Genomic DNA, 14,955 nt, shown 5'->3' with positions numbered 1-14,955 from the left:
GTTGAGCAGTCTTACCTCCCAAAACCTAGACTCAGGCAGCGGCTGCTCCCTCGCTCTCAGCGTGGGGGACGCCCGGGAGAAGCGGGAGCATTCTCCGCTGTGTCACCGATCCCCTCTCCGAGGCACGTCCGCCCTCAATCCGCGGTAGGCGCGCCCGCCGCTCATTCCCGCCGACGGGAAAGGCCTCCTGTCACCCTCGGGTAACGCCGAGGGCGGGGGGGGCGCGGGAGCTGGATTCCCTCCCTCGCCAAGGGCAGCTTTTCCCCAGAGGACCTCCAGAGGCCCAGCTTAGGCCCGGGGGTGTCGCAGCCCCCACAGACGGGCTGCCCCGGGCCCAGCCCTGGCGGAGGCAGGGACCCCGCAGCACCGCGGGGGGAGCCTGCATCACATAGGCAGATGAGTAGTCGGCAAAAAAAAACCATACGTTGTGTGGCTCCATAGCTCAGTGGTTAGAGCACTGGTCTTGTAAACCAGGGGTCGCGAGTTCGATCCTCGCTGGGGCCTCCTGTGGTATTTATATTTTATTTAATTATCGTTTCTCCCCTAACCGAGTTGGGGGGTTCCGGGAAGAGCGGGCGGCGGGGATCGCCTTTTGCATCCCGGCACGGTGCCTGCAGAGGGCGGCGGTGGGAGACAAGCGAAACGTCGGAGTTCCAAACTGACGTGGGTTCGGCTGCCTCCGGGAACAGGAGTGAAGGGCGGTCCCAGCTCCGCTTCCCAAATCAATCATTTCCTGGATCTGAACGCCGAGGTTGTTACGGCGCCGGGTTGTTCTACGCGGGGTTGTCCACCGCGTAGAATCTGGAGTCGCAGGATGGTTCCAGCCCGTGGCTTGCCTCTAACGCGAGGTTTTGGGGGGGTTTGCTTGGCTTCTAGTGCTGTGATTGTGTTGGTGTTTCAGAGTTGCTGGACATTTCCAGCCCTTACTGGACCCTATGAAAGCTGCAGGTGAGCCTTACCTTGAAAAAATCTTCATAGTATAACTTAGGCTGGAAGGGACTTTAAAGATCATCACATTCCAAGCCCATGCCATGGCAAGGGACACCTTCCACCACGTTGCTCAGAGGCCCATCCAACCTAGCTTTGAACATTTCCATGGATGGGACATCCACAACTTCTCTGGGCAACCTTTGCCAGAGCCTAACTGCCCTCACAGTGAAGATTTTCTTCCTAATATTTAATCTAAACCTCCCCTCTGTCAGTTTGAAGCCTTTTGCCCTTGTCCTGTCACTACCTGCCCTTGTAAAAAGTCCATCTCCAGCTTTCTTGTGGGCCTCCTTCAGGGTCTACAAGGCTGCTATAAGATTTCCCTGGAGCCTTCTCTTTTCCAGGCTGAACAACCCCGATTCTCATAGTAGAAGTGCTCCAGCCGTCTGAGTATCTTAGTTGTCCTCCTTCAAAAAATAAAATCTAACTTCATTGTCTGAAAGACAACTACTCTTGAAACACACTTTTCAGCTAAATTACAAAAAAATTAAATAAAGGTGGGGTAATCAACATGTCTATTCCATATTCTTCAACAGAAGATTAAAGTCCTGAAATTTAGAGTCAGATTTATTAGACAGTCATACACATAGAAATCTTACCAGAATGTCTACCACAGGCTCTCGTAACCGCTTATGTCAGAAAAGGACATCACAGCAGGACTTGGAAGGTGGTGCTGTTAAAGTTTAATGTTTAATAGAACATATGTAGAGACTGCTAACACTGCCATTAATAGGGACACACCTGGGAGCCCACCATAACAAGTCAGCCAAAATCTCTTTCATTTGGTCACTATTCAACACTTTTTTTTACCATTTTATAAGCTACTTGCTTTTTCTGGGACATCACTGAGCTTCAAAAGCTATTTTGCTTGTCTTCTCCACTTTTCCCTTAGGTAATGCTGCTTTCTTTGGAAGAACCTCCTTGATTCTGGCTAGGTGGGAGCTCTTCATTTTTGGCAAAGGTGGTGCTGGTGCTGTTCTGGAGTTGTGTCCAGTCTTCTTTCCCTTGTGAGGTTTAGCCTCAGCTTTGATTCTCTGTCTCTACCAGATGGAGCTGGTTTTTCTGTTGATGCTTTTACTTTGGTGGATGTGGTCTTTTTTGCTTTCTTAGAAGAAACTCTTGGGGTGGCTGCAGTGAGGGTAGAAGGTTTTTTTGAAGGCATGGTTCTTGAAGGTTCATTTTGCAGCTCAAGGACAGTCTCTGAGTAAAGTAATTAACATGGTTCAGCCTTCCTGCTTTAAGGCAAAAGGCTTATTCAGAGATATGACTGAGAGAAACACTTATTAGACCTATAGTCAAGAAAAAGAGCTGAAATTATGCAAGAAGAAATGCATACTATAAACCTCTCTTCTTCCATCAAAAGACCCTTGTTTTTCTTGGAAATAAAATTATTGACTTTAGAAATTAGGAATGTATATTTAAGGAAAATTACTTCCAGACAGAATATAATAAAACTTTGCACACTTCTCTAGTAAACTTAAGAATATTAATTGTTCATATACACTAATATCTGGAAATCCCAGACAAAATAATATCTACTTGCTAAACATTGGTTTCTACTCAAGATGTAACTCCTGCCCCAGCTGCATGGGGGCAGAATGCAGCTTGGAAAAAGGAAGATTGAAAACTTAGGGGGAAAAAATAATCAGGGGCTGGGGTTAAGCAAAGGCACAGCATCAAGTAGACAGCAGAAGCTGTGTTTGATTATCACATAAATGTGATAACCAACATTCAGGATTGCTTCTGCTCAGTGCTGTAGTTGTTAAGACTCCTGAAGGTTTCAATCACATGCCTGTAAGATAATGTATATGTTTTGCTTCTCATTAAAATCAAAGCTTGACAACTTACTTGCTCATGGAAGAAATGGTATCCATTTGCTCTCTGTTTTCAGTGGAACAGCCTTGTATTTACACTTCCCTGGTGCAGCTCTCCCTGGAAAACAGAAAGGCAGATGCAGGCATCTGAGAGATTGTTAGGGAAGTTTATTTATTCCATAGGCACACACCAATTCCCTGTTCTCATTTGCCCTTGGTGTAAGAGGCATGAAATCACTTTAAGCACCTGGAATGCAGCACAGGAATTCAAGAGGCTGACACAGGGCTGACAAGCCATAAAATCCCTGTCCCAACAGCAGCTGGTGAACATGACTTTCACTGGGATTTTCTTTGGATGCTGCAGCAAGAGGGGTGATAGAGGAACAGGCACAGAGGAAGGGAACCACAACTACAAAGAAATGTGTCTATGTTCCTCTCCTCTGTCCCCTGACAACTCCCCACAATACAAAAGCACCAAAACAAAAACCAACTGAACACATTTTCCCTGAGGTAAAGATGTTGCACGTTAAGTGACAGGAAGAGAGGTACAAAGAACCACAACATACCGGTGTTCTCTGTTACCCACCAAGAGAACTGCTGTAGGACAAATAAGAGCAGGTTCTTCCAATTTGCTTGACAGCACCCACCAAAGCAAAGCATGACCTAAGGCATCATATTTTCTTGTGATTAGCATTCTCCTTCAGACAGTGGCAAGAGCCAAGTGCTTCCTCTACACCATTTCAATTTTTTTAAAAGGTTACGCAAGCAGGTATTGCTTGTGGGGTTTTTTCCCTTCACCTCTCTCCTCTCTGATTTTAAAATTACATTCTAACTCGTTTTCTCTCTGCTCAGGACAGAAGGAATTTGGTGCCACCCTGCTGTCTCCAAGAGTACTGCTGCAGAGGCAAGCTGAAATGGGGACAAAGGGCACTGCTGCCATCAGCTTTCCTGGCAGGTTCCTCGGGAAGTCTGAGTTGCCATCAGGCACATGACAGTGGCCCTGGCAATGTTTTGGAAGTAAGAGTTTGTGTGGCTTGCTGTCTGTGCCAGTGCACTTCCTGCTATGCGGTGGGAGGCAGGGAATGCTGGATTCACTGCCTGGGACTGTGCCCAGCAGAGAAGCTATCCCCAGGAAAAATCCTATAAACAGCAGTAAAATCAAAGGAGAAAGGTTCATGAGGAGACCAGAGTCACTCCGGGAGCTGGAGGTGTCAGGACTGTGCTCCAGAGCCTGCTCAGGCTCCAAGGAGCTCTGCTCAGCCCAGGCATGCCTACAAAGTGCAAACAGGCCAGGGCAGAGCTGGCACAGCCCCATCCGGGCTAAGGCAAACAAGGGGAACCAGAAAATGCCTGGAAAGATTTTAGGAGCCAAGGGAGTAAGTGCCTGGTCCTGTTCTAGAAGTGATGGACACAAAGCTTCAAAAGCACAGGGTCTTCCTGACGCATTAAGGAGTGGCATACAGACAACAAAGATATATTTGTTTTGATAAATAGATCCTGCTCAAGCTCTTGATGTTTATGCATGGTCACATATATATATATATATATAATTTTTTTTTTGGTCCCTCACAGTAAATGCACTTCCTGGCACGTGATAAGCTGTTAAAGGCAGAAATCCCCTTGAGCAGTAAAAGATTCAAGTTCTGTTCCCATCACCTTGGTACACAGTTTGAGTTAACAACCTAGCTTTGGATCTAACTTCTCAAGAAAACGTAGCTTGTTTTCTTCATTTTGTGAATGTCCAAGGTCTCTGCAAAAGCACAAACACACTTGTACTGTATCTGTTCTACAGAGTGATTTGAAACCATTTAATGTTTTTTAGCAAAATGGGAAAGCTAGGGAGGCAAAAAAAAATACATAAGTGTGCTTAATCTTCTAAAAACAGACTTTAGCAGGTATAACTGTTTGATGGGGAAAAACATTTTGCTTGGAAAAACATTTTGCTTGGAAAAACTCAGGTTCAGGGTCCAGTATTATTTGAGCACTGCATGAACCACCAGGTTTCTCTCATCTTTGTAAAGAAAACTGTGGAGTGCTATTTATTTTTTATTTATACTAATGTGCATCATAGATATTTGATATAATGAACCTAAAGGATATGGACTGTCCATTTTAAGTCATTGCTTCGCTGTAATTCAGATATACAACCAAGGAAACTTTCTTTTAATCCTTAACTCTCCCAGATCTTCAAGGAATTTGAACTCTATTTCCTACTTCTCTGTGCACAGACATGATGAGTGAGGAACAAATTCACTCAAACTGATTAAAGTTGCACCAGAGGCGTAGTGTGTAAACAAAACCCAAGGACTGGATGCAGATGTCAGTGATTTTGTATCAGTAGTACCTGGTATTCTTTTACTGTGATAGCTGGAGAGTGGTAACTATAGAAGAATTTGGCATGGAAATATATCTTTAATTACAAACCTTGCAGGATAGATGAGCTTGTAGAGTGATCCATGTGGTGTATAGGCACTGGGATAAGAAGTAGACATAAAATATAGTTCACCTAAATGGAAGTGAAAAAAGAGAACTGGTCTTAGATTCAAGTGCCCAAGCTGGATCCCAGTTCTCCATTTTCCTCTTTCCTGGCTTTTCAGTAATTCATGTAGTCAGAAAAGGAAACTCCTTCAGTTACCCACCCAGCCATGCCTTATGTCCAAGAAATGGCTTTGTTCTCACCCTGCCCTGCCAGTGGGCTCCCAGAAACACCAAATGACCTCCTGGCTGCAGCAGGGTTCCACACAGAGCCAGCAGCTCTCTTTCAGGCAGCACCTTCATTACCTCACCTCTGTGGCTCTGTAAAGGTTGCTTTCCTCTGTATAAATACATATTTCTTAAAACTTGTTTGTACCAAAGAAGCAGCCAGAAACTACAAATAGAGGGGAAGACCACACAAAAAACGTATTTTCCATTTCATAATCATACCAAAAAGGAAAAAATTCAGCAAGAGCTACATTGGTTAATCTGTGGGAGACAGAAGCTTCTCATGTCTGGTTACTGTAGAAGAAAAATGCTCCTTGTGCCTTCCCTTCAGCACTCACTAGAACAATATCCAGGGGAAAGGGAAATTAGAGTATCTTGCAAGAGGCAAAGCTGTTGTTGTCTTTCAAACTACATAACACCATGTTAGTTTCTAAAAGGCCACCAGAAGAAGAAACATTTCACATTCACTCACTCCATATGTTAGAACAGTTAAAAACTGTACGCATTTCACAGCAAAGCCTGCATCTCCATGCAGCTCTGACAGAATATGCTAGGCAGAAAATCTAGGATCTTTTCCTGGCAAGCAAATCTCTTTTCTGCTGAATGATCAAGTGCTAAAACGCACCTGTGCTTTCCAAAAACTTGCAGCTTCTTTTTGTATTACACAGCTCTGTCAGGAAGCTGTAGAAAAGCAAACATTCATGTTCATTGGTACTTCCACCTTGGTGGGAGATCTGGTCCTTGTGACCTTAGCAGTGTCCCATGTGCTGAGGCCTTTACACTAAACTTTTAAATGAGTGGCTTTGCTGATCCCCAGATAAAGTCCTAGTCCATGATCCACAGTGTGAATTGTGGATTGTTGTGAATAAGACTGAGGAATTTATACTAAGGAAGCAGGAGAAGTTCAGAGAAGCTCTAAGAACTCAAGTGAGGATGGGATGGTATAATGAAAAAGTGAACTGCATTGATATGGTCTTTTGATTAGTAAAAGAGTACAAAAGACCAACAATAAAAGGAAAGTTTCACATGAGATTCGGTTTCCTGAGCTTTTCATCAACCTGATCTGCAACAGCTTCACAGGGCAGGAGACCTCCCTGAGCCACAGACCAGTCCCCATGCTGTGCCAGCCACAAGCCTCTCTGCACTGCCTGCTCTCCAGGCACCCCTCAGGAACCACAGAATTTTCCACATTTTCCATACATAGAGAACAGACTGTACAGTTTCCATTGAAGGTGTGGCCAGCTCGATACCCACCTGCTTCATCCTCAGCAAAGGAGATGATGAATTTGCTGTAGGAACTGATCATTCCAGGGAAAGCTCAAGATGATGTACTGCCAACAGAGATATCCTCTTTCTTCCATTTATTTGTCTTCTTATCTTCCTGTAAAGCCATAAATCAACTAGATGAAAAATAAACCCCTGTGTTTTATGTCTCCATCATCCAAATTAGTTCCTGTCAAAATCATGCATTACTGAAACAAAAAAAGCAGTCAGTGAAGACTGTGACTGTTGGCTGGATTTTGGAGAAACAGACCTGAACAAGAGCAAACTTACCCTAAGGATTCTGAAATGGAGGAAGTTTAGATTCCAGCAAAAATGTTGCTGTAATAGTCAAACACAGAACTTACTCTATATCCAAGTTTCTCATCTACTCCAGCCCAAAAGGTTTTGGGATGGTCCAATATACTTATTTGCCCAGACAAGGAAAATGTGGGTATAGAATGGGAGCTGCAGAGGAAACAATCAGACTCACCTGCTCAGGAAATCACCAGAAATATAAAGGCCATTCAAGTTAGGTGATTCACATCCCCTGTAGACAAAGCCTCCAGTAACTGACTCGCCCACACTGCAGCCATATGCAAATATTGGCAGAGTGTCATCTGTCAAACACACAGAAATACAAAGTAAGTTTACTTTCAGAGAGCATCAAAAAGCAGTTGCTCAATGACACTGACAGGTACAAAAATTACTAGAAGGACCATTAGCAAAATTTCAGTGGTAATTAAGCAGTTTACTCTGGGACAGAACGGACCGAGGGGCTTTAAGGACCTCTCTGTGTAGTTGCTTATCAAGGCTTAGTCATGATGAGCTTCCATAAGACAAAAACCAAGATTCTCTACAGCAAGAAGCAATGCAGGAAGGCATCAGCCTGCAGCAAGTGTTATCTAATTTATATGTGACTGTACCAGTCACTTTAGCAGGGATCATCCTTACCAATTCCAGTATTTTTAGAGAAGGGAAAAAGATCAAAACTGCAAGTGAGCTCAACATCTTCATGCATTCACTGACACAACACAGAGCATGAGTGTGAAATGAGTATGCTCTCACCATTTTATGTCATGAGACTTGTAAAATAAAGACTCTGCCTCTGGCGATGTTAAAATTTAATTCAGTCCTTTCTCATATTGAATTGTCAGATTCCACAGAATTTTATTCTTGTCCTCACTTTTTTCCCTGCATTAATGTCAATAATACATACTCTGCACTTGTCTGCTCATCCAAATGTTCCAGAAACATCTGCAGGACCTTGAGACCAGGTGTCTTCACCAAACAGCTGAAGGAACATTATTATAATACTCAGTTTTTCTACCATGCTTTTGCCAAGAGCTTTGCAAAGACCACCAATTTCTGTTTTTTGAAGGCAGCAAGTGTGTTTTGTCCATCACACCCACAGTCAGACCCAGAGCACAGCTTTTGGGCATTCTGCTGCAGCACTTTGCTGGCTGGGACACACTACATCTGTCACAGGTTTGTTTCAGGATCTCAGCATCAGCCTGGCCCTCTGTCCTTTGCCACAGTCATGGCTCAGAGCTTCTGGAGAAAACACAGTATCACTTTCTACTTAAATAAAATCCATTGTCCTCCTTGCTTTACTGGGGAAACTGTCCACAAAAGACACAGGCTTTGAATTTAAACACCTTGTCCAGTGCAGTCATGAGAGCATCATTCCATAACAACACAGCAGGGCTGGGGAAAAGGGATTTCTGGTCTTAAAAAGCAGACAAATTCCATTTAATATACAACACTGGATTATTTAGCTTTGCTGGAAAAACAGTGCTAAAGTCCACTAAATATACACATATAGTAATCTTCTACAAGTTTTTCCTTACCCATGGAGGAGTTGCGGCAAAGCTTTGTGTCGGAGCAAACCCCTCCTTTGCTCTCCAACCATAGTTCCCTCCTTTAACAATGAGGTTGAGGTTGATTTCCTCAAACCTGTTCTACCCAACAGCCCCACAGAATATCCTCCCTCTTCCTTTTTTTGTGATAGGGTCCCCTCTGTCCATTGCACAGCACCATATTCCTGACCCCATAGGCATAAACCCCTGGGCAAGCTTTGGGATCAGACATGAATGGATTATCAGGAAGGATGTGGTAAGGCTTTCCATCAGGGTTTCTTCCATCCACATCAGTCCTCAACACTTTCCCCAACAAAGTGCTCCTAAAGGCAGAAAAAAGAAACCACAGCATGAGAGCCATCTGAAAACACAAAAATTCCCTTCTTCTCCTTGCCCATTTTCAAAGGAAAAGTTATCTGCCTAGAAGAAATAAACAGAGGCTGGTATCTGGCTTGCAATCCACTTAAGCCAGAAAATTCTCTTTTCTCTAAACAACTTGACAAGTGTTCATTTTTGAAATACTGCTTTGGACAGACTTGCAGATGCACAAGCATTTTCAGGAAGCACTCTTACTCTATTCTTCCACATTTTCTCCTTTCCAAACCTTGCATCTTGGTGAACATGCTCAAAGCTTTCACCTGCCCTCCTACTTACTTGTTCTGAGCATTCCCAAATTTTCCAAAAGGGTCTCTTTGCAGCTGGTTCCTCAAGCTCCAGGATAATCCTTTAAAAAATGAAAAAAAAAAGAAAAAAAAAAGTAAGAACTAGCTTTTATCTTAGCATGGGACAGGGCAGGTGCCCACATGAGTGATAAATAAGAGTATAGTACTGTCATTAAACACCCTCTTCTACAGTACAAACCTCATAGGGCAGATGTTAATTCCATAATAGATTAAAGGCTGTTACTACTCTTTAGAAGACAAGAGTACAAGATGGAGAGAGAAGACAACCTTATTCCTGAGTCTTTTCAATCCATTTTAGTTTTCTGTGTGACCTTGAGCCAACCTGATTCTGGTAGTTCCATAGCAGGCCAGTCACACACCTGAACCAGAATGACTGGGAATGCGCAGGTTCTGCCAGTGGAAAGCAACATACCATCACAGACTGACTTGAGTTGGAGAAGACTTAAAAATCATCAACTTCCAACCCCCTGCCATGGGCAGGGACAAATTCCACGAGACCAGGTTGCTCAGAGCTCCATCTGTCTTGGCCTTGAACACTTCCAGGGTGGGAGCATCCACAACTCCTATGGGCAACCTGTGCCAGTGCCTCACCGTGCTCTTCATGATACCTAACCTAAACCTTTCCCCTTTGTCCTGTCACCACATGCTCTTGTAGATGGACTCTGTCCATCTTTCTTGTAGGCTCCCTTCAGGTACTGGAAGGCTGCAACAAGGTCACCCCAGAGCATTTTCTTTCCTAGGCTGAACACTTCCAATTCTCTCAGCCTGTCCTCATAGGAGAGGTGCTTCATTCCTTTGATCATCTTAGTGGCCTCCTCTGAACTCTCCAACAGATCTGTGTCTAGCCTAGCTAGGCTAGGCTAGGCTAGATGCTAGGCTAGGCTAAGCTAGGCTAGATGCTAGGCTAGGCTAGGCTAGGGTAGGCTAGGTTAGATGTTAGGCTAGGCTAGGCTAGATGCTAGGCTTGGCTAGACTAGGCTTGATGCTACGCTAGGGTAAGCTGGATGCTAGGCTAGGCTAGGCTAGGCTAGATGCTAGGCTAGGCTTGGATAGGCTAGGCTAGATCCTAGGCTTGGATAGGCTAGGCTAGATCGTAGGCTAGGCTAGGCTAGGCTAGGCTAGGTAAGGCTAGATGCTAGGCTAGATGCTAGGCTAGATGCTAGGCTAGGCTACGCTAGATGCTAGGATAAGCTAGGCTAGGCTAGGCTAGATGCTAGGCTAGATGCTAGGCTAGATGCTAGGCTAGGCTTGGCTAGGTTAGGCTAGATGCTAGGCTAGGCTGGGCTAGGCTAGGGTAGTCTAGGCCAGGCTAGGCTAGATGCTACCTACCTTAGGCTAGCCTAGGCAAGGCTAGGCTAGGCTCGATGCCAGGCTAGGCTATGCTAGGCTAGGCTAGACTAGGGTCTAGGCTAGGCTAGATGCTAGTCTAGGATAGGCTAGTCTAGGCTAGATGCAAGGCTAGGCTAGGCTAGGCTAGGCTAGTCAAGGCTAGGCTAGAGGCTAGGCTAGGCTAGATGCTCGGCTAGATGGCTAGGCTAGGTTAGGCTAGGCTAGGCTACATGCTAGGCTTGGCTAGTCTATATACCACGCTAGGCTAGGATAGGCTAGGCTAGGCTAGGGTAAATGCTAGGCTAGATGCCAGGCTAGGCTAGGCTAGGCTAGGCTAGATGCTAGGCTAGGCTAGATGTTAGGCTAGGCTAGGCTAGATGTTAGGCTAGGCAAGGCTAGGCTAGATGCTAGGCTAGATGCTAGGCTAGATGCTAGGCCAGGCTAGGCTAGGCTAGGTTAGGCTAGATGCTAGGCTAGGCTGGGCTAAGCTAGGGTAGTCTAGGTCAGGCTAGGCTAGATGCTACAGTAGGCTAGGCTAGATGCTAGGCTAGGCTAGGCTAGACTAGGCTAGATGATAGGCTAGTCTAGGCTGGGCTACGCTAGATGCCAGGCTAGACTAGGCTAGGCCAGGCTAGGTTAGGCTAGGCTAGGGTAGGCTAGATGCTAGGCTAGGCGAGATGCTAGGCTAGGCTAGGCTAGGCTAGATGCTAGGCTAGGTGCTAGGCTAGATGCTAGGCTAGGTTAGGCTAGGTTAGGTTAAGATAGATGCTAGGCTAGGCTAGATGCCAAGCTCGGCAAGGCTAGGTTAGGCTAGGCTAGATGCTAGGCTAGATGCCAGGCTAGGCTAGGCTAGATGCTAGGCTAGGTTAGGCTAGGCTAGATGCTAGGCTCAGCTAGGCTAGGCTAGGCTAGATGCTAGCACTAGTGCTGCAGTTGGGACCTCCTGATCATAGAGCAGAGGAGCAGAATCCCTTCCCTTGGCCTGCTGCCACAAATCTTTGGATGCGGCCCAGGACATGTTTGGCTTCCTCAGCTGCAAGCTCACATTGCTGGATTATATCCAGCCTCTCACCTACTAGCACCCTCAAGTCTCTCTTGGCAGGGCTGCTCTCAGTACCCAGCCTGTGTTGATATTGGGGGTTGAACAGGGACAGAGTAAAACGATTTCTCATCATGGCATACAGTAGCATTCAACACGAACTTTACCTTTCAGAGCTTGGGTCAATTTTGTTGGCATCAGATGCCAAAACCTTCAATTCATTGATCCTGATCTTTCCCACTCTGTTTTCTTAGCCATGTGTAACAGATATAAAACTCCCCCTTGTCCTTCTGCTTGGGGTGGAAGCCCCTCTTATCCGCTAGCCATGGGGCAGCCAGCAGCAGGCTCTGAATATCCAGGAATGGCTCCTCCAGCCAGCTGCCATTGGGTAGGCAGGCCCGGATGAGGCCCAGCTGCTCAGCTGTGAAGGCGTGGTGGGTCCCGTCAGCAGCGCGGGCAATCAGCACCGGGTTCCTCAGGCCACTGGCAACCTCAGCCAGGCACAGCTGGACACAGCCCCCACACTGCTCCAGCAGCAAGCCCAGGCAGCAGCTCAGGGACAAGTTCTGCAGCACCTGGGGGAAACAGTAGTCCTCATCCTGGAGCTGCAGGAGGTGGCAGAAGTGGGTCCTGTTCGTCTTGCAGCACTCCTGGATGTGCTTGTCACCAGTCAGCAGGCAGATGGCAGAGTAGCAGTAGTCAATACAAAGTCCTGGTAGGCTTCTCAGTGGGGTCCATAGGTTTTCTGCATCATAGAGATGTGCAGCATATGGAGAACAGTCCTAGCAAGTAAAGGAAACTAAAGATGTGGCTGTGGACACTCATCCAGGAGAAGCTGAGACACCTCAAGGGGAGCAAAGTGGTTAATAAAATGAAAAATTATCAATGCAGATAACATAAACAGTCACCTATGAAGTGCAGCTGTTAAAAGTCACTCAGAATATGGCCAAAAAGGACTTCAACATCAGTAGTAGTTTCCTTTATCAAAGCATAGTCAGCTGCATGTAAATCCTTCCCAATAGAAGTACAAGTGCGGAGGCTGTGAATTTTCCATTCAGTAAAGTGGGACTGAGCAGTCCAAGGGGGAGGTGATCAGAGCAGGGAAACAACCTGACAGAGCTCTGGAAATATCACAAGTGTCATTGAGAAGAGGGATAAGGCTCACTTTCCCACAGAAGAAAAATAAGGGAGTATCAAATAAAGGCAATAGGAGCCAGGATAAAAAAAGCAAGTGAAACGCTGCCAGAAGAAGCTGTAGCTGCTAAAGATGTACATTGATTAAATATACAGGCTAAATTAATCTGATACATGCACAGTATTACTGAAGCAGACTGTAGGTGAGATTTAAAACAGATTCAAGTAAGTAAATACCATCTCGTGCAATTCCTGTAGATATCATTGACTCTACCTCTGATCGTCAGGAAAAAAACACTGCAGGCAACATTTTCATGTGTTACAGATCTAAAATTATGTTCCTTCAAATACCTTTAAGTGTTTAGCTGTGTAAAATGTAGGATAAATTCTGAAAATCAAGCATTGTGTTTGAATTTGTACCTAAATTTAAACTCAACTTGCGAACATTGTAGGCCAGAACTTCTGTAAAATGTTTCCATTAAGATCCCACCTCTATTTTAATCAGCACAAAGTTGCAGAACTTAAAGCAGAAGAGGCTACATTCTACAGAAATATTATTTTTCTGGTTTTCATGCCAGCAGCCCAAAATCAATCTATCCAGAACTTTTATTTGACAGAGATGGAAGAGGGCAAGTACATGCACAGTCCGGGAATGTAACTACTACGTTAGTAACTTCTCTGCCTCGTTAAACAAGTTAGCTTCTGTTATAAAAGATCAACAAAAAGCCAAATTAATAAATGCAAAAGATTTTATTTTCGCAACCAAGTTACGGTCCTCAAAACCCACAGCCAAAGAGACAGTGTCGAGCCCAGGATCAGCTCTGGGTGAACCTCAATCCCACCTCTATCTCATCAGATCTCCCCCATTCACGAATGCCGTCTCCAGCAAGGCTGTTTTATACAGTTTTTTATGCCTGAGGCAGAGGTGCCCCGATTTCTTTTGTAACTCCGCATATGTATGAACGTTTCTTTCACTGTGCAGGGCTGGACAATTGCTGTTTCTTGGGTAATGGCAGGTGCTGATCATGTCAGGGGGTGTCGTGTATTCAGATGTATGTTTCTCGAGGACTTCAGGTATCTTGATCTCCATGCCAGCCATGTTCTTTTATTAGTTAATGAGGCATTCTTCTCCTGCAGCCACCAGGAGTTTCATAATTCCAGTGTGGTAATCTGTCTCCAGGTTGTCCGTGGTCAGAGGCTTGTTGGATGTTAAATTAATTTTACAATTTTTATTTTATACATCTTCCCCTTAAGCATGAATTACTTTACATTACATATTACACTTCTTTAAACAGAATTTTAAAATCTGGGCAGTTATACAAGCATTGAAATTATTTTTTTTTTTTTTGTGTAAGTAGCAGCCTTTCCAGGATGTCTAATACGAAGACTACAGACCCTGATTCCAAACTTCACAAGCAAGTTGTTTTCTTTGCTCACAGCAACACCCAGGGGCTTTTGCCCAGAACAGATCTCACTTGTAAGGAGTAAAGCCCTTTAATCTTTTGGATGGTGTAGGAGGTTTCTCACTTTTCATTGCTGCCATTTGGTTACCAGAAAGCAGCACAGAATGACCTGGTTTCTGTTGCTTCCACATCACATCTGCAAGGAACTTCTCCCTCTTCCTAAATCTAAACTCTTCAGCCTTGCGAAGTCCCCCAGGCCTGTCCTTGCAGTCTGACCCCAGTCCCAGCTGGCAGAACCACACCATTCCCTGTTGCAGCATGTCAGGGTGGTAGAAACACTGCAGCCTTCTTTGAAACATCTCCTTCAGAAGCCTCTCAGAGTAGGGCCACAAGAGCATCCATTTCAAGTCCATGCACACACACATGCCACAGATAGCTCAGCAGAGGAAAGACAGGAAGGATCTTTGCATGATACATTCCAGCAAGGGTTTATTGCATTCACCCCACCAAAGGGACCAGAGACAAAAGACTAAACCATGTGGTCTGCATGACTTAAGAATGGGGTCAGTGACCAGTATCTGGAGGGCACCGGGGCTGACAAAGGGCAGAGCAAAGGGCAGCAATCTGTAGGGGGAGGAGGGATAAATAATTGGGGTGGGCAGTGTCAACTGGCCAATGGGACAGGCAATCTAGTGTAGATTGGCAGTAGTGCTGCAGAGCACCATGGGCTGAGTCACCTCTAGC

The 14,955-nt window shown here is 45.2% G+C and overlaps 1 protein-coding gene and 1 non-coding gene across 2 annotated transcripts; one reads left to right on the top strand and one right to left on the bottom strand.

Moving 5' to 3' along the window:
• Nucleotides 1-431: 431 nt before the first annotated feature.
• TRNAT-UGU (transfer RNA threonine (anticodon UGU)) lies at nt 432-504 on the top strand. Its single transcript has one exon. It is a non-coding gene; the product is annotated as a tRNA-Thr (tRNA).
• Nucleotides 505-1,829: 1,325 nt separating this feature from the next.
• Nucleotides 1,830-13,907, bottom strand: HHIPL2 (HHIP like 2). The gene is given in 14 exon segments (XM_058801453.1): nt 1,830-2,029; nt 2,032-2,187; nt 2,836-2,915; nt 5,226-5,307; nt 6,759-6,904; nt 7,258-7,384; nt 8,615-8,653; nt 8,656-8,804; nt 8,806-8,946; nt 9,278-9,313; nt 9,315-9,347; nt 11,842-11,925; nt 11,927-12,456; nt 13,680-13,907. Coding segments are annotated over 14 exon segments (2,031 nt in total).
• Between the last annotated feature and the right edge of the window lie 1,048 nt (nt 13,908-14,955).

This window comes from Ammospiza caudacuta, chromosome 3 (assembly GCF_027887145.1).
Source record: "Ammospiza caudacuta isolate bAmmCau1 chromosome 3, bAmmCau1.pri, whole genome shotgun sequence".
Lineage (NCBI taxonomy): Eukaryota > Metazoa > Chordata > Aves > Passeriformes > Passerellidae > Ammospiza > Ammospiza caudacuta.
This window is presented reverse-complemented; position numbering and strand designations above follow the sequence as displayed.